Source organism: Neodiprion lecontei, chromosome 7 (genome assembly GCF_021901455.1).
Source record: "Neodiprion lecontei isolate iyNeoLeco1 chromosome 7, iyNeoLeco1.1, whole genome shotgun sequence".
In the NCBI taxonomy this organism is placed as follows: Eukaryota; Metazoa; Arthropoda; class Insecta; order Hymenoptera; family Diprionidae; genus Neodiprion; species Neodiprion lecontei.
Window position 1 is genome coordinate 25,672,190 of NC_060266.1, and position 27,620 is coordinate 25,699,809.

Sequence of the window (27,620 nt, forward strand, 5' to 3'; positions counted from 1 at the left end):
CACTGGAATTAATCGAAGCCTACAAAAATGTATCTGTGACAGAACCCGCATGAAAAGCAAGCAACGGTATTCAAAACAGCAAAGTACAAGTACACAAGAATTTTTGTCGATGCAAAAAAGTTCATGCACGGTTCACGATCGTAATGAAATGTCACGCTACAGTGAAAAGTCATTCCCACAATCTGCACGGATACCAAATTCGGTATTCGAATGGTCGCTTGCTACCTCGGATTAAAGTGAGGTAATGTACCAAGGAAGAAAGAAAGAAAAAGAAGAGAAATAACAAGTTTTTTCTTCACCCGCGAAAGTGCGACTGACTAATATTCGAGAACGGTTCCGAGTTCTACGTGCGTATCAATGACCAAAGTCTGACCGCCGGCCTCCGGGCAGACTTTTACATGAATTTGGTGGAATGGCGATTGATCGATTGATAGCCTGCAGGGGTAGAGTTCAAGAGGCTTCTGAAACAGCTGGAGTACATTTGATATTGCATTTGCCAGTGCGTGTTTGAAATCCCTAGGTTCGTTCGGACCCGGAGAATTTTAACGAGTTTCAGCCACTCGCGGATCGTTCATCATCGTCGCGTCGCCGAGAACAAGCGGCTCCAAAGAGTGGGAAAACGGAAAATGATGAAAAACGTGGAAGAGAAAATACAATAGGATCCCGGAGAATCCTTATGGTAATTGGATTATCGGTATGTTATGGTAAATAACCTCTCGATTAATAGTTCCCATGGACACAAGTGACAAAAATCGGTAGTATCCGAGATACAGACTTCGAAAGAAAGGTGTCCAGATTTTTTGACATCTACGGATCTCGTGATTTTCATGAATTACAAAGCAAAGAAACCACTGATTTTCGGGACTTGTGTTCATGGAAACATTTGACCGGGAAGATATGTACTATAGCAGACTAAAAATCCAGCCAATTCGTCCGAGAATCAACTTCTGTAAGGATTCTGCGGGGTCCTTTGCGATCGACGTAGGCGAACTAAACGAATTTGGTTAATACCGATGTAATAAAATTGCTGACAAGTGCAAATATTACTTTACGCGGTCATTCGTGTATCGCCTGCAGATGTGCAACTTAGCCACGAGACTCAACGAAGAGGTTCGTTAAAGGAGGAAGATAATGAACGTTCGTCTCTAATTTGAACATTTTTACATCGAACCAAGCTCGCTTTACGCGTATGCATTTACACTGTAGTAAAATGATAATTAACTTCGATTCTACACTTCTTTCTTCTTGACTCATTCTTAGTACCTATGAGTTAATTAGAGCAGAAGTTGAGAGAGAAAAGAAAATAATGATAAAATAATAAGAAGAGACAGAATCGATGATATCCAATATTCTCGATCGATATCCAGTCAAGTTTAGAAAAGTGAAAATACGGTCATACGTATAAAATGGTGCAGTGTGCCCTGAGAGTGAATTCCCATTTCCCAAAGCCACGTGGATATCGATACCTAACTACAGAACTCGGCTGCAGAGCAGCGGCCGGTATTCATTCTCTTTTTCCCTCTCATCTGATTTAATTACCACTCCACTTTGATTAAACGTGTGCAATGGTGAATTATTCAAAAGTTTGCTCAACTCGACTGGCCACCGCGGGCGTCTGCAGAGATTTTCGAGGACGAGAAGAGAGAGACTGAGTGAAAGAACGAGGGATGAAGGAAAAGTTACCGAGAGTTGGCAGGTGGATGTATACTTAACTAGTGTATAACCAGGTATTACGTGCATATTGTATATATATATATATATGTACACATGTACAGCACAAACGACTGAGACTGAGATTAGAAGAATTCACGGTACGGAGAGAAAATAAGAAATCAGCCGGAAAAAATGGAAAGAAAAGAACATGAAGAGCGCACTGCAAATGAGAGAATCAAAAATTTACGTAGTGAGACTCTCGGCGCTTATTTGTGCTTTGAAATTAAAGTTGCATATGTATAGGCGAGTAATCGTGGAAGAAAGGAAAGAAAGAAAAATCCTGACATAAAATACAAATCTGACGTCTTGTCGTATGGTGATTTTTATTCTCACAATCCAGCTTCAAAATCATACTGATGTCTGTTAAGTTTTGATAAAAGAAAAAAAGAATACCTGTGTATAATACACTGAAATAACGCGAAGTGTGCAGAAAAGTGGGGAGACGGGGAAATACCGTGGAAACATTTAACGCACGCTTCTTTGCCTAAAAGTTTTCGGGGTGGATGGAATAGTCGCGTCGGCGAGCGTTAAGATGGTGTGGATTATTGTATGAGCGGATCTCGGAGCGAGTCAAATTGAAATCATTCAAAGTTGTAATTAAAAGGCCGACCTCGCATCCGTCTCTCAAATTCACTTTCTCTCTACCCGAGTGTTTCGGAAGTTACACGGGTATTACTCACAACCGGAGGGTATTGAGGAATTCAAAGTTTAAACTACAGAGGATCAGACGGATCCGGTCGTTGCCGAATAGAGTAAAAGCCGAGAAGAAGCGTGCGGATCGGCGCGTGAGTTTATCGTAACCTTTTCAATCGGTTCGAGTTTGCGCGAAAGGACGCAGAGAGAAAAAGAGTCAAAGAAAATAAACGGTGCAGAAAGTGCGAGAGAAGAGTTGAAAACTTTGATCGGAATCAGAGCCAAGCTGAAATTAATCGTGGGGATGAAATTGGACGCGTGTTGTAACGAAAGGAAAAAAAAAAAGGTAAAAAGGAAGAGAAAAGTTTGATACGCGATACACGCGAGCGTATCTCGAATCGAAGCTTCCTTCTCAGGCAATTTTCAATGTCGCCTAAATGACAAATGGAAAAAAGTGAGACGGGATTAAAGTCACTGAATAATAAGGGGATTAAAAATCTCATTAATTCTGTCGGAGTTAGCTGACTAACGGTTTCTGTTGAGCGAAAAACCCGCGTTAATAATACCCGTAGAGCTGTGGGGTAAAAAATCGCCATTTCTTCCTCCTCGCCTATCCGAGACGTCCAATATCGTTGTGGCTATAAAATTTTGCAACGCAATTTCGTATCTGCGACGATGGATAAATGTATTATTACATTATTATATGATTATATGATTATACAAAGGTATAAAATATACTTTATCGGTGTTTTCGAAAGTTGCGTATTACCAGCTGTATATAAATATATATATATATATATATATATATATATATATATACACGTATACACGTAACCATTCGATTTTATACCTTTACCTCGTTTACGTCGTATTTATTGTATCGCAAAAAGAATTGGCGATCTTGTTGCAAATAAGTTTTCGCAGCCAATCAATGTCTACGTCATGTTTCTCTTCTCCTCGCTTGTAATTTCCGTATTATCTAACTATACGGGCGTCGAAATCTTGCATCGCAGAAAATCACTAGAAGTTTGGACGAGGCAATCTAACCCACTTTCCAAACTAATCAAAAACCCTGAATTATATATGATTAATCCGTGAAGAGCGGATGATTTATGCCAGCGATACTTGACGGGGATAATAATTGGTAGAAAAATGATCGGTCCAGCAGCGTCTGAGGGACGAGACTGATCATTGGACAAAAAGTGGATGAATTTTCATCATGACAGGAAAATAATAATTATATTAACAATAACAATAATATCACGAATAAAAGCACGACGGGGAAATTGCCTCATAAATATTTCATTGACGCAGCGTATGGCGGATGGCTACATATTCGTTTTCCGGAACGAGGAGGACGTCGTTGTTGCTGATGCGAGTAAGATGAGAAAGATGAGAAATACGAGGAAGATAAAGTGGGGCATAAGAAATTGATGCATCAAGGAGCAGAGCAGAGAATGAGAAAGAGAGAGAGAGAGAGAGAGGGGCTCGAATACACCACGCCGTATAACGAAAATAACCCGACGGTGAAGAATCGCGTCGAAGATGCTTCCGGAATGTCTCCCTAATTTCTCACTCGAGTCTCGATGTACCTACCTTGTACGCACAAAGGGCGGGGTTGAAATTCCAAATTTGAAGAGTTCCGAGAGCGAAAAAATTTCCGACGAAACTCAAAGTAAGGAAATCGAACTTTGACGAAACATCAAAGTTTCAAATGGTCCGAACCTTCGCGGTGCTCCAAGTTACGAAAGTGCAAAATTCCGAATGGACGTTACAAAAGTGTGAAAGTGAGAAAATTTTCAAATCTGAAACATCGAAATTTCGAATGATCCAAGATTTTGAGTTTTGCGAATTTCTGGCTTGGTGGAGTTTCACTACTTTGATATTTCTTTGTTCTGGATGTTGGATATTTTTACGTTAGGAATCCCCGTCATTCCGATTTTCGGTTTTTCTCAATTTTTACACTCACTCGTCGAGAATTTTCGGAACTTTGTCGTTTCTTCAAAGTTTGTTTTCTTTACTTCAAGTTTCGCCACCAAATAATTCGGAATCAGGCGTTTTCGGAAGTCTTAAAATTCAGAATCCTAACCCCGCCCAACGCAAATCCATATCCAAAGCGGAAACTGACGCGTTTCGAAAATGAAAAATCTTCTCGCCGCATTGAAAAACTACTCTCTGGGATTCTTCCTTTGCAATCAGGCTCTCGTAAAATAATTTGTCTTCAGGGTCACAAAGGTGGTGGCAGTTCAGACCTTTTGGAAACTAAGCTTTCGACCCTGTCACTCGAGCCGTAGCCCGGGGTTAAAGCCGAGAAGACCGTGGCAGCATGAGAGGGAAAAAGGAAGGGTTGAAGCTCTTCGAAAAGTGCGGTATAAAATTTTCCGGTTAGTCCTAAAGAGCGTCGAAGCCACGCTCCTGAATTAAGTCTCCGAGTCTTTACCAGAGAAGCTGCTCCTTCGTCTGCTTGAACAGACTACGAGAGGCTCACCGAAAGATTTCCGCATGCAAAGCGAGCAGCTGAACGGATCTGTGTAGGTAAATTGAGCAAGTATTTAACAAACAGAGACGCTTTCTTAAGCCCTTTAATTGGCCAAGAGGAAAACGTATAAGCTCCCCGGATTTTCCTCCAATTTTCCGGTCGGTGTGAAATGAAGAGCCGAAATACCGTCGCCCTCAGGCCGCTTCCGCGTTCCGCGAGGAAACTTCCGCGGAGAAATTCGGAGGAGAGTAAATTTTTTCCTTAAAAGATGCAGGTAACCGGAGTATCGGAGGCGGGATGCTCGGCATTTCCTTTATCGATAATCAGAACATTATTTCTCGTATAGACGTGGAGATGGGATGCAGGGTGGGTAACTCGCTCTAAATGCATGACGGTATCTTCCAATTTTACCAAGGAGATAGGATCGCAACGCGAGGCTGTCTTCGAAACCAATTGGACGCTATTTTCTCGCTTTAAAATCACCCCGTGTATAAAGCATACGTACGTAGATACGTACGCGGGCGTGTCTCGCGGAGAGTGTGCGAGCGTGAAGTCGAGAGGAATATTGATCACGAGCCTAACGATTATCCCGCATCCCGACCTTCGCAGCTCGTGAAATGGAAATGATGAAAGGATAACAACAAGATAAAACGAAAGCGGTTGGTGTTGAAATTCAAGAAACATGCATGTACGATACGTATCGTCGGTTGTGCGATGTTTGAAATCAAATTACACAGCGGCAGCAATTATACGAAAGTGAAGCGAAGCGGGGTGAAAAATCGAAAAAGAAGAGGGGATAAAAAAAACAAAAAGGAGGTGAAAAAAATTCGGAGCGACGGCTGCGGCATCCGCAGGATGCTTCGCATAATTGCGTAGAGATAGAATGAAATATGAGCCGACAATATAATACATACACACTGTAGCTGGTAACTACAACAGCCACTCTTTCCGGGTATGGGGGGGTTTAATTAAAGCAATGAATTAAAAACCCCACTCTCTCAGGAAAATTGCCTTGTACCAATCTTTTAGGCACAACAAAAAGCTTCAGGATCGCCTGGTATGTATGTTAATTTAAACGTAAAATAATTGGCGATGCCCACTTTAAGCTAAGATTAATCGAGTCCAAAAAAATAATCAAACACGACTCGATTGAATCGGTAAAAATCCATCGATTAATCCATTATTCTTTTGATTTTTCTTTTTTTCTTTTTTGTGTTTTAGAAACGTTGCATTTGAAACTTAAATATCGTAAATTCCAGCACGCAGTCTTAATAGCGGACAAGTTTTTTTTTTTTTTGATAATATACATATAGTCTCATTGAAAATATTTATCAATTTCAGGTGAAAAATATTCATTCATCTTTCACTTGTTGTATCAAACACGCGTACTTAGCGAGTAAGACATTGATGACAATTGATACTCTGATTATCGATTATGCTCTATTAGTCGAGAAAAAGTAATCGATTTGATCGAAAAACGATCACTTGTGATCGTTCTTGATGAAATTATCCTCTTTCGCGAAAACGTCAGTGCAGATTGGGATGACGACGAACGACGAGATCGCTACTAACGGTTAATTAAGAGGAAAGAATAATTTAACGGTAATAAAACAACAACAAACGACAAAGATTATTCACCAGGCAAACTCAGCGCATGCATTCAGCCACAAGCCAAGTATCAATCCGAGTCTTAACACCCAGAGAGCGAGAAAAATTATAGAAGAAGATATATGCCAAGAAAAGGATCTCCTCGACTTACCGTCATTGTTGGTTCTCGCCCTTGGCGGTGAAGAACTGACGGTCGGTCCATCCCGGGTACCGTTATCTCTCGGCTGAGGCTGGGGACCCTCCAAGTTCGGACTCGGGCTGAACTCCGCGCGAAAATCTGCCCTGTCGTAACCCTCCTCGAACTCGTTCACAAGGTCCGTTTCGTCGGGTTCAACCGCCCCCTCGTACTGCTCCCGTAGCACTTTCCGAGGAACTGGAGAGGAGGGAGAAGAACATCGAAGAATAATTATCGCGATAAGGATACTCGGTGACGTAACATAGGACAGAAATTAATTGCAGGACTGGAACGAAAAATACCTGATAAGAATATGAGAGATCATTCGTTGGTTGCAAATCGTGGGACGAAGCGATTATACCTACGTACGAGCCGACGCAATCTTTTGGGAAAACATCGAGTGAAAGGTTTAAATCGCGGTGGTTCTAGCCCTTGCGGGGAGGCGGCTTCCGGCACGAGTGTTTGCATTGTTCATGTATAGAGGGGGCAGTAAATATGGAAAAGGAGCTTAGCCGATGTTCGGTAATTCGAGAAGCGGCTTAGGATATTAATACGACGATGCGGTCGAGGGCGAAGATGTGAAAATGGCGAGGGAGAGGGAGAGGGAGAGGGAGAGGGAGAGAGGGAGGATCTCGAGCTAGCTGATGCGACCGGTTAACGGGAGGATACGACGTCACGTATGATGGCGAGGCGAGGCGATTCAGCGACGACCGCGCCGGATGACCACATCAACTATGAACCACTAAATTATGCCACGTACCTGCCGAGCGCCCCTTAACCCTTCCCAAAAACTCGTCTGTAGGATAATCTGATGGGATGAGATAGGATGATTGTGATAATAATAACGAACGGGAGGCGGGAGTTTGATAACTCGTTTCACCTTTTCCCCCGCCTATTTTCCTAGCTAGGTAGATAAGAAGATAGATAGGTAGGAGAAAACTAGCCGTGCGATATAATTTCTAACTTGACGGTCGTTTGGTTAATGACGCGGCGACGATCAAAAGTTGTTACGGAGGTATCTCGGGGGGCGTTGAAAGGCTCCTCACCAGCCAGGGAATGGCAAAATCGTACTCACGAATTCACCCCAAGGAACGCCTGTAACTATACAACTCCGACTGGTAGGGTTCGGTATAGCTATTGGAATTTATTGTACGCATTTATCGACTTCGTTTGATTAGAGGGCAAACTTCGGTGGATGCGTGAAACGTCGCTGACTCTCTACGCGTAATATATCCTTTTCAGAGTTCGGTTAACTTTTCCAAATTGAGGAAATACGGAGCGACCCTTGTACTCGGTTCGACTTTCCTTTTCTGTTGTACTTTATCTATGGAAAAATATACGAAAACACGGGTCTGCAACCAGAAAACTGAACTGGTTTTTTTTTTATACCGTTTTCTTATAGATTTTCACTCACTGAAACCGAGAAAAATACTCGAAAAATTGCATCACGCCGGGTTTTTTGTTTTTTTTTTTCAACTGGTGCTTGTAGTTTCAATCGGATTGAAACTCCCGTTCAACACGAAACCTGGTATCATATTCTTGATTGTAAAAATCCTATGTAAAATTGATTTCTTACTTTCATTGAACACGTATTAGAGAGAGACTCAAGAATAAATACAAACAGGGAAAGAGAAAATGGAAATCGGAAGCGTGTTTCATAGGCAAAAAGAATGAACACGGGATGTTGAGTAAATTTCATGAAAAAATTTACTATTTCGTTGTTATAAAATGGCGGTATCTCCATAAATGTTGACCTTTTTTCTTTTTTGCAGACCTATGAAATCAATTATTTGAAAGGAGTGAGTATTTTCTCCGCCAAGACTGTCATCAAATTTCTACGAAACTTTTAGTCGTTTGAGACAGAACTTTGTGATCAGGGTGTCCCCGACAAGAAAGTTATTATCCACGGACGCACCTGGGTTGAAAATATCGATTGAACCCCCCCCCCCCAAAAAAAAAGAAGAAGAAGCTCTTTGGGCCGGTTCGATGGGCAAAAACGATTTCCACGTTCGCGTAAACACGATTTTCGAACCCACTATCCTCCCCCGCCCTTTCCCCTCGTCGCGTGTGTTAAACACGAGAGGGAAGAAGCGAAGGATGCGCGCATGGCTTTGAGGTTTACGGATGAAATTTTGTCAAAATTAGAGGAGAGCTAAACATCAAAAGCTTGAAGGCTTGAGGGAGCTGCATGCTGCCATAATGCGATATGGCGAAGGACGACAGCACAGACCGCAGTTTGCAGGCCCAGGCTACGTGTACTTCGGCTACCGCGTTGTTACCTTGTACGCGCATTATCTCTATATACGTGTACGTATACATAGATATACGCCTGCCGCGCACAGGTGAGATTCAGGCTCGAGTGAAATATAACGACAAATTAGCGTCGGCAAAGGTAATGACAAATCATCCCCTCAAGTTGTTTACTTGTTAAATATAAGAGACCTCGTCTCAACGCTTTCGCCTTTATTTTATAGATCGATAGAAAATATTACACGATCGGGAAGTGCGTGGGAAATACTGGAAAAATCATCGAAATGTTTGTTTGTTGAAGTTTTAAGGCTCTTGTGCGAGATCGCGTTGAAGAGTCTCGAAGGAAACAAACGAATAGAAAAAAGGTAACCGTTACAAGGAAGAGAGAAGAAAAACGAAAATGAAAATTGACATTGCCAAAAGGTGTTGTTAAACTCGACCGCGGGGAAAGGTAAGGTTTGCGTGGTAGTGCCAAAGAAACAGCGTCGAAAGAAGAAAAAAATACCAAGAAAAATATTCAGAGGAAGAAATAGGTGAAACGAAATAACAAAGCTGAGCTATAAAGCAAAACTAAAGAAAGGGAAAATGAAGGTGACAGAAATTCGGGTCGGGTGAAAACACGAGGGAACGGGAGAGAAAAAAAAAAGGAAATCCTGTGGGACGAAATGAATGTAATAATCTTTGGGTTAACAAGATTCACGAGGTTCTCGAAAGTCTGGAATAAAAAAAAAAAATAAAAAAACAAGAAAACAAAAAAAAAAAAAATAAAAAAATACGAAAGTAAGGAAGAAAATAAAAGAAGAAAAGAAAAAGAGGCGGACGAGTGTGAGTATAATGGAAAAAGAGGAAAAAATAAAGGTAAAGAAAACACAAAAAAACTTGTCGAGTATTCGGAGGGAGAGTGACAAAGTTAAATGCCAAAACATTTCCGTTTTTCTCACTGGAAATAAGGCGAGAATGCGAGAATGCGAAGGGAATGAAAGATGTGAGGGAGGAGTTTCGCGGTACGGATAAAAATTTGGCAAATAAACTAGATTCAACGAGAATTTTATTTTTACGTTACGTTAAACGTCACCTGTCGCTCCGGGGTGAGAGAAAGAGAATGCGGTTGATACGTGAAACCTGAGAGAACAGTCGGAGGTGAAAAACACGATTTTAATATCACCCGACTAATGGCTTGCGACCTGTAAGCGCCATCTCGCGACCTTTGCTGTTGAAAAAATCAAAAGCACGGATACACATTTTTTTTTATGCTTGAAACATGAGAATATGGTCAGAAACGTTGACGTTGAAGTTGGTTTGACAATTTAATTAAGAGTAAAAGGTCGCATGCGATGGTAGGTACGACGATGATTTGGATGATCGATATCCTCGGTGTATAATTTTTTTAGTTTCAATTTTCTACGCGTTTAAGTAGTCTTCAAAGCGCTTGCGAAAAAAAAAGAAAAGAAATTGGCGTTTATACGAACTTTTGATTCTATCGCCGAGAATTTACTGTTAAAATTTCTGAATTTTTGTACATTTTAATCAATTGTTTTCGTTTCAACGGCTTTTCACAATCTTCTGTTTTGATCTACTTTTTCGTGTATATGTGTCAATGGCAAAATTTTGTATCAAAGACTATCTATGTTAGATTTTTGAAGCGTGAAAACACCTCGTCACGATGCACAAATTTTCCGTGCATCCGTCGGTCGCACTCGGAAAGACTCTTCGAGTACCCGAGACAAAATTTGCATGTCTTGTGGACAGGGTCGCGGCGTTTCAAAGTACTAAAAGTTGGTAGGCGTTATAGGTGTCGCAAAGTTCTAACCACAGGGTAACGCAGCTCGCTCACTCAGAGAAAGATAAAGAGAGAATAGAGAGAGAGTGAGAGAGAGAGAGAGAGAGAGAGAGAGAGACCGCACCGCGTCGATCCGCATCCGTGAGGACGAAACTTTCTTCGGTAGAGGGACATTTACTTAAACTTGCAAATATTCGCCCCTTATTTCCGTAATTTGCGTAATTCAGTTGTGTTGCCTGTCCCTTCATCCTTCCCTTGGAAACCCGCAACCAGACCGCAATTCGTTTTGGGTTAAAACCGCGAGTTATAAAACTTTATTTTATTCTCTCATCCTCGTTCGCATCGCATTACCTCACCGTTAACCTCGACGACGATTTTATCTCCTAATCCGTCGTTGAAGCAGCCTCGATACTCGTAACACGATACATCGTCTCAATCAACCGGCCGGTTTCGGTAAACGAAGATAGCAGCGACTTAATCCCGGACCTCGCACCTTCTCGAGATGAATCGTAATAAGGCAGTCACCCCTCCCTTGAAGGTATCATATCCGCCATAAAACGCAGAACCTCCGCCTCGGAGGTCGTCGCATTCGGCCAGTGGTTGGACCTGCATCGAGACGAAGAGGGGTCTCTTCATCTCCCAGATACGCGGCCAGCCGTGCCGGGTTTCGGGGCTAAGAGCGAGAGATAGGGGGGCACGCGAACCCGAGAAGGACCCTGGCTGTTATAATTATTCCCCGAAGTCCCATCAGCGAGAGATATCGCCGGGCGAAGCGGACCCCGCAGGTTCCAAGGGAAACCCTAAATCCGGGAGCCAGTCGTGCCGGCTGAGAGAAAAGCGCAGAGCCAGCCAGACGGTGCGGAGCTTCTTCTCCTTCGCCGCGGAGCGATAACGTCCGGAGATTTCGTCCTCGTTCTGTGGCTACGCAATATCAACCGAAAGTCAGTCTCGTCGACGATATTGAATATTTTGCGATAAGACGAAAATCGGAGAAAAAAATCAACCGCGGTAAAGACGGCGATCAAATCACATTTCAGTAATAATAATGCCCAACAGTTGGCGATAAATTGATCAAAAAATTTTTAGGGAATGTTCTTTTTTCTTGTCCGGGATATTAATTCGTTGATTTTTTTTTTAGATACATATGAATTTTTTTTTTCAAATTTTCAAAAGCTGTATTCACAAAACTATTCGTTCAATGACCCGGAAACTTTTTAACTGTAATATACAACGCTTTTACGAAAAAGTATTCACAATCTACGATTTTTCCTCTGTTTTTCAAACTTTAACATTCTCGAAAACGGAAATTTCAAAACAATGAGAAAATTCGTTAAGACTTCATGGGTATTCAGAAAAATCGGGGAATTCATTTCACGTGACAAAAAAATAAAAGCGTTTCCTAAAAATTTGTTGGACAACTTTGTTTTTTTTTTAACAATTAATTCACAACCCTTGGGCATTATTGTTATTTAAATTCAATTTTTTCATCGACCTTGTCGCGGCTGATTTTTTCCGATTTTTATATCATCATAAAATATTCAATATTGTCGACGAGATTCACTTTTGGCTGAGAACTTATGGTCAGTACATCCTTTATACGCAAGATAGAGTAGCGGCGTTAATCAAGGTCGATTGTATGCACGGTCTAGCTGGCGAATAAGGAATTCTTTGTCAAAAGGGCAGAAAACGACCGAGTGAATGACGAATTAGCGAAGGCGGAGAGCTTGATGATGTGCTTCGGGATCGGCGCCGCCCCCGCAACGGCTCCGTATACGTATTATACGATCATCGGCGGCGCCGCGGTCCGTCTGACCATGTGCGTCCCTCGTCCACTTGCAAGCTCGCGTCGGAAGGCCCGTCCGACTGCGTCTCATCCGCAAATAAAGTCCTTGAATAGGGTATCGATTTGCTATTTCGCGAGCTGTTTAAGCCGGATAAGGATCCCCCGGAGGACGGTTGACACGCGCGCAAGCCCGTCGAATTGCCGGCCTGGAACATACCTTGTATTGTGTGCGCGTGTGTGTGTGTGCGTATATCCATACAACAATGCAAGGGAGCAAAGCTTTCGGCCAGCCTGCGGGGAACGTAATAAAGAAGGTAAAGAAAACCCGAGACTCGAAAGACGATCGTGATTGTTTTTAGTATACGAATTTTCCGGCAGCAGGTTTAGAGCAGCCTTGGTGAAAAATGAAGGAAGAGGAAAAAAAGATAGAGTAGAAGGCGTCCCCCCGCCGGGTTAATAACTCTTAATTAAAATCCCCGATTCTTTTGTCTCGAGTCAAATATCCCGGTAAGGTGGGAGGTGGTGCCGTAGGTATAAGGAGAGCGGGCAGCTGGGTATCCGCCCGTTTAATTAACCGGTTATACCTATATTTCATTGACGCGAGCTTTCGGAGGAAAATTAGGTCAGACGGAGCTTTTGCCCCTGCACGTGATATAATTTTCGCGATATTGTTGCAGAGCCCGACACACACGTATGTCGAAACGACCAGACATTGTGTGTAAACCATTTCACAGTCGGCGGAGAGAGAGGCGAAGTAACACTGGGGCAGAGGGTTTGTTTTAGTCTCATGCATTTCTAGCCGCCGTTCCGCAACGCCACGGCATAAATAGATAAGAGAGTTCAGTCGAAGCTCTCCTCCCATGGCATCTGGTTTTCTCTGCAAGTTTCGAACGCCCGCCACCTCTTTCCCCTCGGCAACACGTGCTTGCACATTGTGTCCTTCGCTATTTAACATGCAGCGAACCTCGCGTATGGTAGGTGTGTCTATACATATATATATATATATATATACATATATGTGTATATGTAATCGTATCGTACGAAGGCAAGTAGGTACGGGTTAGATGCGACATTTACATTCGTATAATGTAATCTCGGTGATATTACGTGTCGCTGTGGGCACCTCGGTCAGGGCTGCGGTCCGTTCCGGGATGGAGTTTCGTCGACTGTGAAGAATCAGATGACGAACAACTCTCGTGCGACAATTCCGATCCCGTACGTATGGGGCATTCGTAATGCGTGTAACTATGTTATTCATTTGTTTGGTGTACGAAAAAACAAGAGGTGTACGAATAATGGGGCGGGGTTGAAATTCCGAAAGTACCTAGTTTCGAATTATTTGGTGACGAAAATTGAAGTAAAAATATTAAAAGGCTGAGCTTGGAATGGTCGGAAACCCGACGGCTCAAAGTTACGAAACGCATGATTTCGAAAATTCAAGTCAGGCAAAGTTCCGAAAAGTAAAGTTTCGATAGAGCAAAATTCGGAAAAATAAAGTTTCGATGGAGTAAAATTCCGAAAATTGAAATATACTCACGGAGCGTAGTTTACTCAACGAGTCTGTGTAAAAAATTAGAAAAGGAAAAGTTAGAATTACCAGAATTCCAAACGTAAGAATATCGAAAATCCAATACAAAACCAAGCCGGAAATTCACAGAATTGAAAATCTTCGATCATGAGAAATTTGGATCTTTCAGATTTTTGAATTTTCTCACTTTCGAGCTTTCGGTACTTTGACTCGTCGAAGTTACGCTCTTTCGAAATTTTGTCCTTTCGGAACTTCGAGCGTCGGGTTTCGTACCATTCGAAACTTTGATCGCAAAGATTATTCGTATCGATAATTTTTTCGTACAACTGACGGACTTTAGCATGTAAATTGGTGTGAAACTAAGGCAACAAAAAAATCTGAAACAATTCAGGGCTTACTTTTTCAACCATCGAAACACCGTAGGTATCAAATTTGAAGCGTAATCGTAGATGGCGAGGATTCGGGTCGGGTCGAGTTGGCACGGAATACCTCGTACACGGAATTGAACCGATCTATCGGGTGACAGGGAATTGTTTCCCCGTGTGAAATGAAAGGGCGAGGCGGCGATATAGTTCGGGGCGCATATTATACGCCTAGTTAGCCGGAGGGTGCAGGTTTCTTTGATCGAGTCGTGTTTCAACTCTCTCGTAGTCATAGGCGGTTGGGCATAAACATCGCCTGTGGGTATCGACCGGATCGTATGACACGCGCGGTTAAATCCCGCAGGCCATGGTCACGCCGATTACCGCACCGATTCAGGGACGGGAGGGATGAAAAGAACGGCGAGACGGGACGAGGGAGAGGGGGAGGGAGACTCGATGCAGCGGGCCAGCAGAGGCGGCGAGCCGCAGGAGAGTAATCAACTGATCTCAACGACGCGGCGACGGCGAACACTTGAGGAACTGTTGTGTGCACTGGCCGACGAACCCTGCCACCCGTCGCTCGATTAATCATTACGATTTAATTAAACACGCTGGGTACACATATACCTGTACGCATAAACGTCCGGCGCCATGTGCATAATTGACCCTTTGAGTCGTGGCGGTAAGTATTTTTACCACCTGTTTTACATCCGTTTTTTTTTACGTTTGGACAAGTTTGAAAAGATGTTTCGATTGTTTCGATTTAATGTAATTTACTATTGTTGGAAAGAAATTGGTTGGAAAAAAGTCGTAGAAATTGAAGGGATGATTCGTCTCCGAGAAAGATTCGATCGATTTTTGAAATTTCTGATTTTTAAGTACACCGTACTGGATCCGTCATCTTGAATTTTTAAATCCGATTTCAGATTCGTTATCGGCAAATCGAAAAACCATGCATTACTATCTTGTTGCAAATGTTGACTCAGCACAATAATGTGCGACTCAAAGGGTTGATTCGGAAGTAATTTAAGGGACGGCATTGAAAAGCAATCAATGTCTACGGATTAGCTGGAGTTAACGTTGAAATTGAGACTGGTATGGATAGTTTATACAGCGCAGGGTGAAGATTAATATACACCAAGGGGTTGTTATTTCAAGACCGAGGTATTGTGAGTCAAAATATCGGTACCCACGTCGTCGGTATCTATCCAAGTTTCTTCGATACTTATCGCCCTACAGGAGCACGGAAATTTACGAAGTTTTCGTTGCAAATGGTTTTGCGCATGGCGGCCCGGCGGAGCCTGTAAACGGCGATATATTAAACAGCCAGCTACTCCCTCGATACCGTGACACTGACTATGCTATACAGCGATATATTTCCTTCGGAGAAACTCTCGCGACCGGCGGCAGCTCTTTCTTCTATTAGCCATCGGAGAGTCTGGCGGTTTATGGATCGTCGAGGTTTACGTCGCGCACCCCCCGGAAAATGATACTTTATTAACGCCTGGATATATATCATTATCATTTTATAAGCTATCGCGTTCTCTGCGTTGCTGTTACAGGCAGGAGGATAAAGGAGCAGAAAACACTCCCACAAATCAACCAGAAATTTTACAGTCAACCTTTTTCTTTCTCTGTTTCTTTTTACGCTTCAAAATTTATACGGTGAGTCAATTTTTTCCCCCCTCCCCAGTATAAATCACCTTCGTCTTTGTCTGTGTAACATAAATTGGGTTAAATTTCTACCCGCGATGATGCTAATGTCGGATATATTCGCACAATTTCCATTACTTTTTTTGCTTGTCATTTTTACGGTTATATAGTAATTACTTTGGAAGGTATAACGATTCCCTGGCAAAACCCTCGTAGAGGGTAGAAAGCTTTATGTGTTTTTCGAACTGATCGGATCAAATAAAATCGACAATTTAACAATCTTGAACCGTCTTTTTTTTCGAACAAACTTAAACGGAGGCAGCCCTCCGGGCAAAGACGATCGTGATAATCTGAATTGATCCAAGAACCGTCTACGACCCTCAGAAACGTCTTGGAAATATTGCGTAACGCGCGCCTGTAAAACTGGCTGAAAATCACAAGCATTCAGGGTTCGCTCCGAATAATTTTTACGACGCTTCGAAATTCCAATGAAGAAATCCTACCACAAAGAATCCCAATCAATGTGATTCGTATTCCCATTTCCTACCGAATATTAAAATTTTTTTCATCTCTGCTGACAGATACACAGCTGCGATATTTGAGGACAGATTTGATTTTACATCGATACACACGGAAACGCGTATGTTTTTTTTTTTTTTTTTCATTTTGTCGCTACACCCTTGAACTTACACGCATGAAAGAAATTCAATCCAATTCACAAGTGAACAGCAGAGAATTTATTATTCAAAATGAGATGTTAGGATGAATGCCAAGAGAAATTCTCTTTTTCCCCTCTTCATCCAACCATGAAAGTTCCGAAAAGTTATTCTACTGTTTGCAACCTACGCATATTCTTTCTTTTTTGTCACTTCCAAACGTAGCAGCTATCGAATTTTTTCTCTATATTTCGCCGTTCCTCTCCCAGCTATGCATCAACTCATATTACATTTCATACAATTACTTTAAAGAATGTTCGATAATCGGTATCGAGTTCCTGCACCCGCATATTGCAATTACGAAGCCATTCCTTTCTCCCCGTCAATGCAGGAAACACTGCCGGGAGAAAGGAAAATGTGAAAGAACCGTATATTCTCTTTTTCATTTCGCTCTCTGCAGTATTCAAGTACGACGAATTTGGATTTAATTCAAGAGTTGAAAAGCTTTCGGCGAGTTTTAAGCGCATCGCGCCTGGGAGTGGTGAGCAAACAACCGATGGTCAATCGAACAGGAGAGTTTATTCTAGCATAACGACCAACTACTTTTACAGACCATTTTTTTGTTTTCATCGGTTTTCTCTTTTCCGTAAAATAAAATGTTGATGAAACCGTATATGAAAGCTCAATACCATGCAAGTTCGACAAAAGGTCAAATAACCTATTCCAAACTCACAGATTAACAGATTTTTTGAACAAGTGATCGTAGCAACCGGGTGTTTCAACGAAATACGAGACTCGATATAAACATCCCGAATTTTTGTACATCTTGCGTAATATACAATATGTATTTTATTCACCTTTTTTCGCCGAGAGAAGGAAGGAATAAAAAGCGCAACGTTTGCCGTCTGCGAGTGGTTCGTAAATTAAGAGAAAATATTTGCTTCTCGTTAGCCACGTTACACAAATTTGATTTCGCGAGGCCAAAACAGCGAACGAGTCTACCGAACATCCTGCACGAAACTGTACGTACGCTTGTTACGCGAAGGAGAATATAATAATGATGGATTCTTGACAAGAAAGGTTAATGCAAAGCGGCTTCCGCTTACCCGAGGCGATGGTATAAGGTACCCCCCATATATATATACATGTACCTCTGTTAATACGACAGACTTCCGAAAGCTTTCTAACTCGGTAACAATTACAAACTTAATCACAATTAATCACCCTCTAGGCTCTAACAAATCCAGGAATTAAAACAACCCGCACAATGTTGGTCTGTACGTGTATATCAAACACCTGAAACGGGGTCAAAAAGCAATTAAGAAACATTACGTATCTTGACCTTACTTATCGTTAACTGATAACCTGCGAACCAGAGAGTCAACGATGTTTGAAAAAGGTATTTATGAAAGAAGAAAACGACGATACCTGGCTTTCTAGAATGTCCCACTTTCTTGCCGTTTAATCCCTAAGAACTACTCGCTGACAACGTAACCCGATACATCGTAGACAGATACGAGGAATTGGAATTGTTACCTGAACCCCACTCTCGGGTCTCGCGCACTTCATGGAATCGCAAACGTTGCCTATAAGGGTGACTGACTACACACTTAAACACGACAACGAACGGTAGAAAAGCTACAACTCCCTCTTGTCGTCGAATCATCACGCGCTGAGTACGAGTAAGTAAAAATATATACCTAGAGCCTAGAGTCTAGACCATGGATTTATAGAGAGAAATCTTATCCCGGGGTCTCGCAGCGAACTACATTTCTCGCTCGTAAAAGCGAGAAACTGTTTCTTTTCTGCTCCTATTTTGTTTCCTCTTTATCGCAGGTACGCAGAGATAAAAGAAAAGGGGGATGAAAATGAAGATGACGAAGAAAAGAAGGCGGAGTAAGTTTCCTCTTTTTCTCCGAGCCGAGATGCCGTCGGGAGACAATTTGGGCGTGATACCGCTGTAAAGGATTTTCTCCGCGACTCCATCGGAACCCGTCGCAATGATTGGTGGGAACTGAATAGCATTCGGAAATGATGATGCGGAAACGGCGAATCTCGCGGTTAGTTCTAGGGGCCAATTAGAACTAGCTTCGGTCTGGTATAGTTACAGGTCAGTGGGTCTGGATGGTTTCAATTCCCAACGCTAAATGAACGCGATAGTCTAGCCCTTCTCCCTCCCCGGGGACCGACCGGGATAAAGGTGCAGGAATACCCGGATCCAGGGATCGTCCCTGATGGAGGAGCTCCGCTTCGGCTTGGCTGCCGAAGAGAAGCCGGCATCTTCCGGACGGCGCATCTTCGTCATTAAGGTTGAAAGACAGAAAAGGCTTTAACCCCTTATTCTCCAAGACGTGTAGATAGTGCTCGGCGGCAGGTTCACCCGTCCCGCAGAGATCAACCGAAGGGTTTTACGACCGTCTCTACATGAAACCACCGCGCCGCCCCCGATTTACCCGGATGATATCTAGATCTCCTCCTCAAATTGGCAAAACTCCAGGATACGCGCTGCACTTTCTATACCTAGCCCAGCAATTTTTACTCCAGCGTTTTCTTTTTGTTTTCTTTCTCTCTCTCTCTCTCTCCACTTCTCTTTCTTCGACAAGTTTATATTCATTTCCATTCGCCCACACTGGTTCATTAGTCAAGAGTTCGTTCCATCCCCTGCTGCAGTGCTCCACTTATTCCACGAGTAAATAAATTCGGTAAAAAAATGCCTCCCAAACCATTTTGGCTGACCGGACGGAATCCCTTCGAGGATATCTCTTCAACCCTGATAAGCACGAATCAATGTCCCAGGGCAACTAATTGAGTTTGGCTTGTCGAAATTTTGCTCACGTGGGTGGTGTGAGAGGGTTTGGCGGAAATCTTGTGCACGCGGAGTCAAGTTGTCCTCGAAATAGGCAGAGGCAGGTGGTCGGTTGGCGCACCAGAGTGAGTGGGCGTATATCAAAGAGCAATCAAACATTGAGCTGCGCGGAATCAAAGGGAAGTATCCTAATTATGCAAAGCTGATTACGGTACGAAATATCAATGCGCATTGGTAAACTGGGGTCGAGGCGAGACGAACTTGCGTATATATACTTGGCTTGATATTGCGGCTCCGCGTGGTTTGAACGCGAGAGTGAAAATCAAAGCCTTGTAAGTTGACTCGGTGGTCTGGTCCCAAAATCGTCAAGCACTCGGTACAAGTTTGAAACAGCGATCAGCCGAGTCTCGTTTCCGTCTCTCATTCTCACGGACGGTATATTCTCCGCGTTGGAATGATAACGAGGACGAACAGCCGGAAGAAGCACGTAGGTACAACGCAGGACGGGGATAAGAGCTTCCGCCTTTCGAGTGGCTATCTCAAAATGGCTGGATTCGGGTCGGCGGACACGAAGGCTGAAAGAGACACTCACCGCAAGTGTAGACGACCTTGAGGTAGACCTTGCTCTCCGGCCTGCAGGGTTTTCCAAAGGTCTGGCTATCGGCGGTAAGTAGACACCTCCGTTTCCCATGGCAAAGGTTCATCACCCTTTCCGTAGCGTGGCTCATCAGGCAGGCTGAAATCGGTAACGGAATATATAACAAGGACACTTGTCAAGGTAGCCGCGAATGCAAGCCCGTCGAGGTGAAAGCATGCAGCCTCCAGCGTCGATCGAGTTGATTGTGCGGCGAAGAGGAAAGAGGAGGGGGGGGGGGGGGGGGGGGGCGGTGGTGGTGGTGGTGGTGGTGGTGGGAGTGGGTGCCGAGTTCGCGGATCAGAGCGACATGGGCAGTCCGTTCCCGGGGGCGAAGTCACCGACGATTGGAAGCCGCCAATTGAGGCTTGACTCCGAAGGGCCATTATATAGGGTGGCTCGATACCGGGTACCGGTTCATTGTTCCTCATTGTCGTGGATCTTGAGTGTCCTCCGCGGGAAAGAAGGTGAGAAGTGAGAACGGCGTCGTCGAGATTCTACCTCGGAGCAGTTCGAGGGTGAGAAATGGGGGTGGAGAAGAAGGAGCTGCTGGGTAGCCGGGACAGGTAACAAGGCGGCCACCCTGCACCTTCCTTCGGTTCCTTTGTCAAAAATTGATCTCACGCCTCCCTGGCCTCGAACCATCTAGATTGCGAGCTACCGGCGTCGGAGGAGAAGACCTCCGGCTATAGCCGTCCGACCGCAGGGCGCCTCCTACTACTTACTTTCATCCGGCACACCGAGCGGCTGTGGACACTGCAGAGACTCGTACTGGGTCCTGCCGTAAGCTGCGCTGTAAATCGCTACTCTGCTTCCCGGGTTGCAGACGAGGTTCACGGCGTCGTTCTCGCAGGCAACCTTGCTTCTGAATTCGTCTGTAAAGAGTAAGAAGAGAAGGGATTTCAGCGACTTGGGCAGCCTACCACATTTGTTTCTACAACGCCGCAAGGCGCCAATGTTACACTGTGACAATTCACAGAACGTATGATATTTCGGTATGCATATTCGGAACATCGTCACAGCTGGTTCCCGCTTTTTGCTTAGAATACATTCCCGCGGGAGCCGCGGTGTGTAGACTAATTTTGAGCTCGTTTTTGCGAACAACGTACGTCTGCAGTAACACTAGCAGCTATACGCCGGGATTATACCGCTGCCTGAAACACTCGCCCAAATCACAGCTGCGTCTATTCCAATTTTTCTTTTCTTTATTTTTTCAATCCTCTTTTCATTCGGTGCAAAATGACGGACAGCTGTCCAACCCCCCAGGATTACCTGTTAATATTCAATCAATCTCAAGATAAGAGAAGAATGATGATAAAAGGAATAACGAGAAAAAAACGGGAGATTGAAAAGTTGAGTCTTCTCCCTTCTCGCCCAAGGATCGATCGCACGGCTCGACCAGCGTGAGTCGTAATTTCAAGCCCGTGATTAGCGATTGGTAATTAAACATTGTCCTGCAGGGTAGGCGGGCAGTTGTACGAGGTGAGGGGGGCCATGACGACGCTCTCGTGCCGTAGCGATATGTCAGCGGGTGAGCAGCAGACGTGCACCCGGTGTTGTACGTGTCAAAGTTACCACCAATCCTGCAGGGTAGATGGAGAGGTGAGCGGCGGCTGCTGACGCCAGACCGAAAGCCGGACGGTTGACATGACCGCCGCAAATTCGTTATATCGTCAGAGATCGCCTCGATACGTAACGCGATAAATGTGCGTGTACGGGGCATTCCACGTCAAATCAGCAGCCCGTGTACCTCGTCCTCTTCGACTTTCGTCATTTTTTGGTGCACGATGTTCGCGCCGAATCAAAAAGGTCCCGGAATTTTTTTCAGGTTTCCTTAACCACCGGTGAAATTTGAAAAAAAAATCGAAAAACCAATTAAGAAAACGCCATTTTTAACAATCTGTAACAATTCACACGGATTCTATGATTTGAAATGTGATTTTCAAGCACCACATGATAACGGGATCTCAATATTCAATGGTTTTTTTAAATAAATCTTTAGTTTTTCCATGGCGGAATTGGAGATTCTTTTATTTTTTTAAACAGATCACGGAATCGTGAAAGTAATGCGATTCTGCAATCTGTTTAGATCAAGGCATATAAAAAATAAAAATTGCAAAAACAACACCGACATGGAATAACTAGAAGCTTGCAAAAAAAGTAGTAAACATTGAGATCCCATTATCGTGTGTTGCTCAAAAATCACATTTCAAATCATAGAATCGGTGTGAATTTTTTCAAGAGATGTTTCGAAAATGGTGTTTTCATACTCGGTTTTACAATTTTGTAAAAAATTTCACCAGCAGCTGAAGAAAGTGTGATAAAAATTCCCGAGGCCCTTTCGGGCTGGTAAGAACATCATACTAAAAAGTTATCAGAATCGAAGGGGGTGAGGTTCATGGGCTGTCAATTTGACGTGGAATGCCCCATACAAGGTTCCGTCTCTCTCGTAATTATCACCTTTCCAACCTCCGTAGATGCATCTAGTGCTGTGCGATGTACAGTTAATGACAGTTCGTAATTTGACAATAACAATTGTCTGAAATTATATCACATACTTACATGGCCGACACTTGTAGGCGATTTCGATGTACTTCGGTAGACCGGGGCAAGGATCACCCTGAAATGTTTCCGGGCTGGTGTTGAATTTGCACTGGCGTTTCTTCTGACAGGCTTCCACGACGGTCTGCAACAGGGAGTACTAACGCGTCACTCAGACCACCCGTTCGACTGGCTTATCGGTTCATACGCGTATCGTTAATTAAACAATCTCGTTAATGAGGAATCTCCAATAACTGGCATTTTTTGTTCGTTTATGATTGGCAAAAAAAATGACGTTCACCTACAGCGAATCGCGTGGTATAATTTTGGATTAATTAATCTCGCTTGAAGTGTATGCGCCCGAGGGTGGAAAAGCAGCCATGTTACAACTCTGCATAATGTGTAATTATTATGTTTAATTGAACGAAACCTCCGACGTTATTGGATATTGGCAAATTATGAACCAGCAACGTGAAATCCGTTTCTGATTTTCAATATCATTAGCACGTAACCAACACTCCCTCCTCGTGTATGGAAGTCGTTACGCAGTTTTAATGCTCGCTCAAGTGTATTATTATACGTTCCGACATTATATTATACCTAGTATATAAATATCCGCCTGGCACATTCACGAGTGCGTATGTATAACGAGATTAGCTTTAAAGTGGAAAAATTTTCCCCCTCAAATTTCAATATTTCCCGAAAACCTTCAAGCAGGTTTTTTCGTGTCATCTCGATACGATATCCGCGATTCATCCCACGCTTCCACAGTTTGTGATAAAATTTATATTTTTATCGATTCGACCAGCGTATACGCACCCACGTGTAGGAGTGGCGCCGCCTTTGGTTTTTTATCTTTTCCCCGTTACGTTCCTTTGATCAGGACGAGAGAAGCGCACTTTAGAACAGTGGAAAAATTGGCAAAGAACAAAACACCGGTATGAAATCCGCACGTAATGTCGGGAATAATAGCGAGTAGCGGAGAGAAACTGCGTAGAATTTTGTTTGAAAAACTTTGAACAACGAACCAATGAGAAATACGAGCGTATACGTATATTTGAAGCTGCAGCGCAGCAGCCGGCTTTTGTACCTATCGATTTCACCTCAACCTCCTTCGTCTCCATAATCAAGGAGGTACTCCAACCTCTCTTCCGCTATTCAAACGTTGCTGTAGTGTACAACAATTCCGAAATAAAGTAAAGAAAATTAAAACAATCCCAGAGTGTATTTTTATATATAAACCGGTGATGATTTCAGGCATTCGGAGAAAAGAAGTGGGTGTAACTCGAACCGAATTGCGAAACTTTTTTTAGGTATATAATTGTCCCGAGAATTTCCTCCTCGAGCACCGGTGAGAGATGATGGAATAATTCGTACGAAAAATTTTCGTTATGCGGGAGAAAAAAAAGACAGCCGCGTGTGGGTTCGAATGAAATACTTTTCAAAGCGTTATCCAAATTCGAAACAACACGGAAATATACTCGGTTGGGAAATATCTGGTTAATGATAAAACAACATCGTTGAAGTCAGAAAGGGGGAGGTATACGTATACGGAGGCAGATAGACGCGTGGATTCAACCGTTCGTTTAATAATGCAATTTGATAGCTCGTGCAGTGGGCGTATGTGCACGCGAGGGTTGAATTTTGGGGGTAGGTTTAAGCCATTTGCATCGCTTATTCACTTTTCCCTACGCCTTCCAGAACGCCAAGTATTCTCAAACATCGAGCGAATGTCTGTCTGCATGGCCTCGCTTTATTTTTCACCAGGCTGCTCGAACGAGGCCGAAATGCCGACTTGTATTTTTGAGAAATAGCGCGTATATTTATAAGCGAGATATCGCCGGAAGAGACGAGAAAATTAGAGAGGAACGGGAATCCCGAAACATGGATTACACCCGCGGGCTTTTAGCCGAGAAACCTCGAATCGAGCTCGATGACACGTTTCGGAGTGAAAACAACAGTGCAGGAGAAGATATTACGTGACGAAATTGCGAGGGAGTGAAAATCGAGTTTACGTTATTATATCGATGCTCTCGTCGTTTCTAAGGACAATAATATAATTCTTCGATCTAGCTGCTTTACGACGGGTTATACAACCCAACTGAATTCCTTTTTCATTTCTGCCAAATTATTTCCACCGTGGTATGTAATAATGATCAAGGATTTCCAAGGGCGCAGAATTTATCGAGCAATGTTCGCCTTTGGACAGCACTGAAACGTGAAATACGAAATTAAGCTCTCTCTCTCTCTCTCTCCCTCTCTCTCTCTCTCTCGACAGATAGACTGTTCGACGGATTCCATTGTCCCGTATTCTACTTACGTATGTCGTATATAGATTGGTACGTATATACGCACACCCCAAGAAAATCTCTAACTTATTATCGATAAAAGCAAGTTGTATATGCGATAAATAAAAAAAGAACCACGGGGAGAAGTTTACTTTACAATTTACGAATACGCGAGTCGCAAGTTATACGAACTAATAATCACCCCGTTCGACTTAATTTGCTAAAATAATAACAATAACAACACCAACAATAACAATAATAATAATAAAAATAATAAAAACGGAAACGAGAGAAAGAAGTTACCTGATAATAATAACGGAGACGGATATTAAATTTGACGATAATAAGAATATAAAGAGAAGGAAAAGGAATTTCACATCGATATCAAATTATGTTTTCCTTACCAAATCGATGAAAGAACAAGGAGAAGAGACGGAGAGAGAAAGATAACTAAAGTAAACGTGAACAAGTTCGAAAAAAAATTTACCCTGCAAACTCTGCGAGGATGGTGAAAAGCGAAAAAGGAAATATAATATCGAAACAGTTTGTAAAGTTCGTAGAAAGCCTCAGATCTATTCATAAAAAATTGGTCAATAGAAAGACTGATTGAGTTGTGCAAATACAGAGTGAGAAGTAAACGCAAATTGGATAAATCTATTCGTGCTGGTATATATAATTCAGCTGGAAATTGTCAGCGTACAAAACATGCGTGAAAGAAATAAAAGACGTCTATGCCGCCGCTAAGTCGAGTTGAGTAAACAGCAAGGCAATTGTCTATATTTAGTCATCTACTAATTTTCCCAAGACGCGGTGAGATTCTCGAGGGTGGATTTTATATACGCCGATTGAAATAATCAAATCGAGAAGGTCACCGCAGTAATATAAAAAAAAAGGGAAGATAAAATATCTCCTAACATAACAGGTGCTCTCCAAGGTCCTGTTTTCCCCAATATAAATAACCTCGAATCAGATGAATTTTGTGAAATTTTCTTCATAATCAATGGGTTAACGCTCGCTCCTACATTGAAATGGAAAATTCGCAAGGATCTAGCTTTTCGACCGAACGAACGAAGGCCAAAGACCGTCGCCCGACTCAGCCGAGGGATCTGGCGTTATTTGTTGTATCAGAATTTATAAGGGTTCGAATTTACAAGGGTCTTCTCTTCTGATCTCTGTATCGTTGAGCGAACTGCACGAAACTAGCACGCCTACGCATCTACCATACCTGCCAATGGGAGATTTTCATCTAACAAGAAAATGCCCTCTATTGTATACCCAAGAATAGCGGGTAGAGAATTTATGAACATCGAACCTTTCGGAAATTAAATCTCCCCAACAGAACGTATAGGATACACTCTCGGGAACAATAATCCATCAAACATGTATCGTTCGATCCTAATTATTTTTTCCGCGAAATTCTTCATATCCCCCCTACCCCTCCTCCCCTCTTCCCGCGAAGCTCGAAATGATTGAAGATAATTTTTCCGCGGAACACGTGATGCCCACAAGGAAGACATTGCTTACATCGATTGCGATGCCGAGTAGTTATACATGTATGTATAAGGCCGGTTCTGCGTACAGATTCCTATACCGTCACGTTACCGACATTTTAGCCGCTTCGTACCTCAGACACAAACCCTTTTTTTCGAGTTCAGGTTATCGCTGGTCATCATAGTTCATTTTATCATCATCGTCGATCGCTTCTTATCTTTATCTGCTCTACCTTCATCAAAGTATCGATCTTGCTCGACACGCGTCGATGACACAAGCTATGGTAACGTAGAGCGCTATGCGGAAGATGTTATTTCGATGATCGACAAAGTTGACCAGTGTGGTGAGAAACTCCACCGTAAGAAAAGGGTTTGTGTCTGAGCTGTGAAGTGGGTAAGATATCGGTAAAACGTCGGTATCGGAAACTGTACGCAGAACCGGCTTTATATGTCCGTTATGGCAGGACTTAACTTATGAATAACATATGCTCCGTCATGAGACTTACCTCCAGTGCCTGGGGCCAAAGGCAGGTGTGAGTCGGCTCCTTTTCTACAGCCTGCGGACTCGGTGTGCTACATTTACTGACACTTGCCACCCCTGCTCTTCCGTACTGTGCCAGCGTCACTGATATCGTTGTTCCCGGAGGGCATCTCAGCGTCATTGTTTCTTCGTCACATGCAGCCCGCTGGTAGGTCTTCAGTGTGCCTGATAAAAGGGCTGCTCGGTTAGAAAGTCACGGAAATTCGTTTTTTATTAGCGTGTCGTTTTTTTCCCATTTTACAGCGGAGCAAAAGAGAAGCCGGTACACGTTTCATGTCAGCGGTGATTAATTGGCCGTATGTATAGTTAGTTTGTTAGTTAGTCGGTACATGAGTAACAATTCAATTATAAGGTACATTGTGCGGTGGAAAAATTGGACGAATAATTTTATTTTCAATGCGTAGCGAACCGTTTTTTATCCAGAGGTTGGATATTTGTTTTTGTTTTTTTGTTTTTTTACATCGGATTCATATTTACGGGGAATGAAAGCGTTGTGATTTTTATTTTATTTTTTTGTTTTTGCGAGGGGCGCGTTCGGAACGGCGAGTGTTTAAAAAAGCCAGGGATCGGAGGGGGGAAAAAACGGAGGGTCACGGATTATTCGATGTATCGTGTTAAGATTAATTGTATACACCAGACCATCACCAATCGTTGACAATTTCACCATCACCAGTTTCGAGGACAGACAGAGAGAAACACG

General features: G+C 43.0%; 1 protein-coding gene across 6 annotated transcripts in view; it reads right to left on the bottom strand.

Annotated features, from left to right (window-relative positions):
- The window catches only part of LOC107224931 (protein eva-1 homolog C), a 79,679-nt gene that overhangs the window by 3,098 nt on the left and 48,961 nt on the right, over positions 1-27,620 (bottom strand). For 4 of the 6 annotated variants that reach the window (XM_046745851.1, XM_046745850.1, XM_015665189.2 and 1 more), the window contains 5 exons: positions 26,886-27,097; positions 22,623-22,761; positions 20,786-20,935; positions 20,019-20,162; positions 6,585-6,806 (listed from right to left, as the gene is read on the bottom strand). In XM_046745851.1, coding sequence (XP_046601807.1) covers positions 6,585-6,806; positions 20,019-20,162; positions 20,786-20,935; positions 22,623-22,761; positions 26,886-27,097 — 867 coding nt within the window. The remainder of the gene's footprint in view (positions 1-6,584; positions 6,807-20,018; positions 20,163-20,785; positions 20,936-22,622; positions 22,762-26,885; positions 27,098-27,620) is intronic. The other 2 variants (XM_046745852.1, XM_015665188.2) reach the window with 2 other exon arrangements.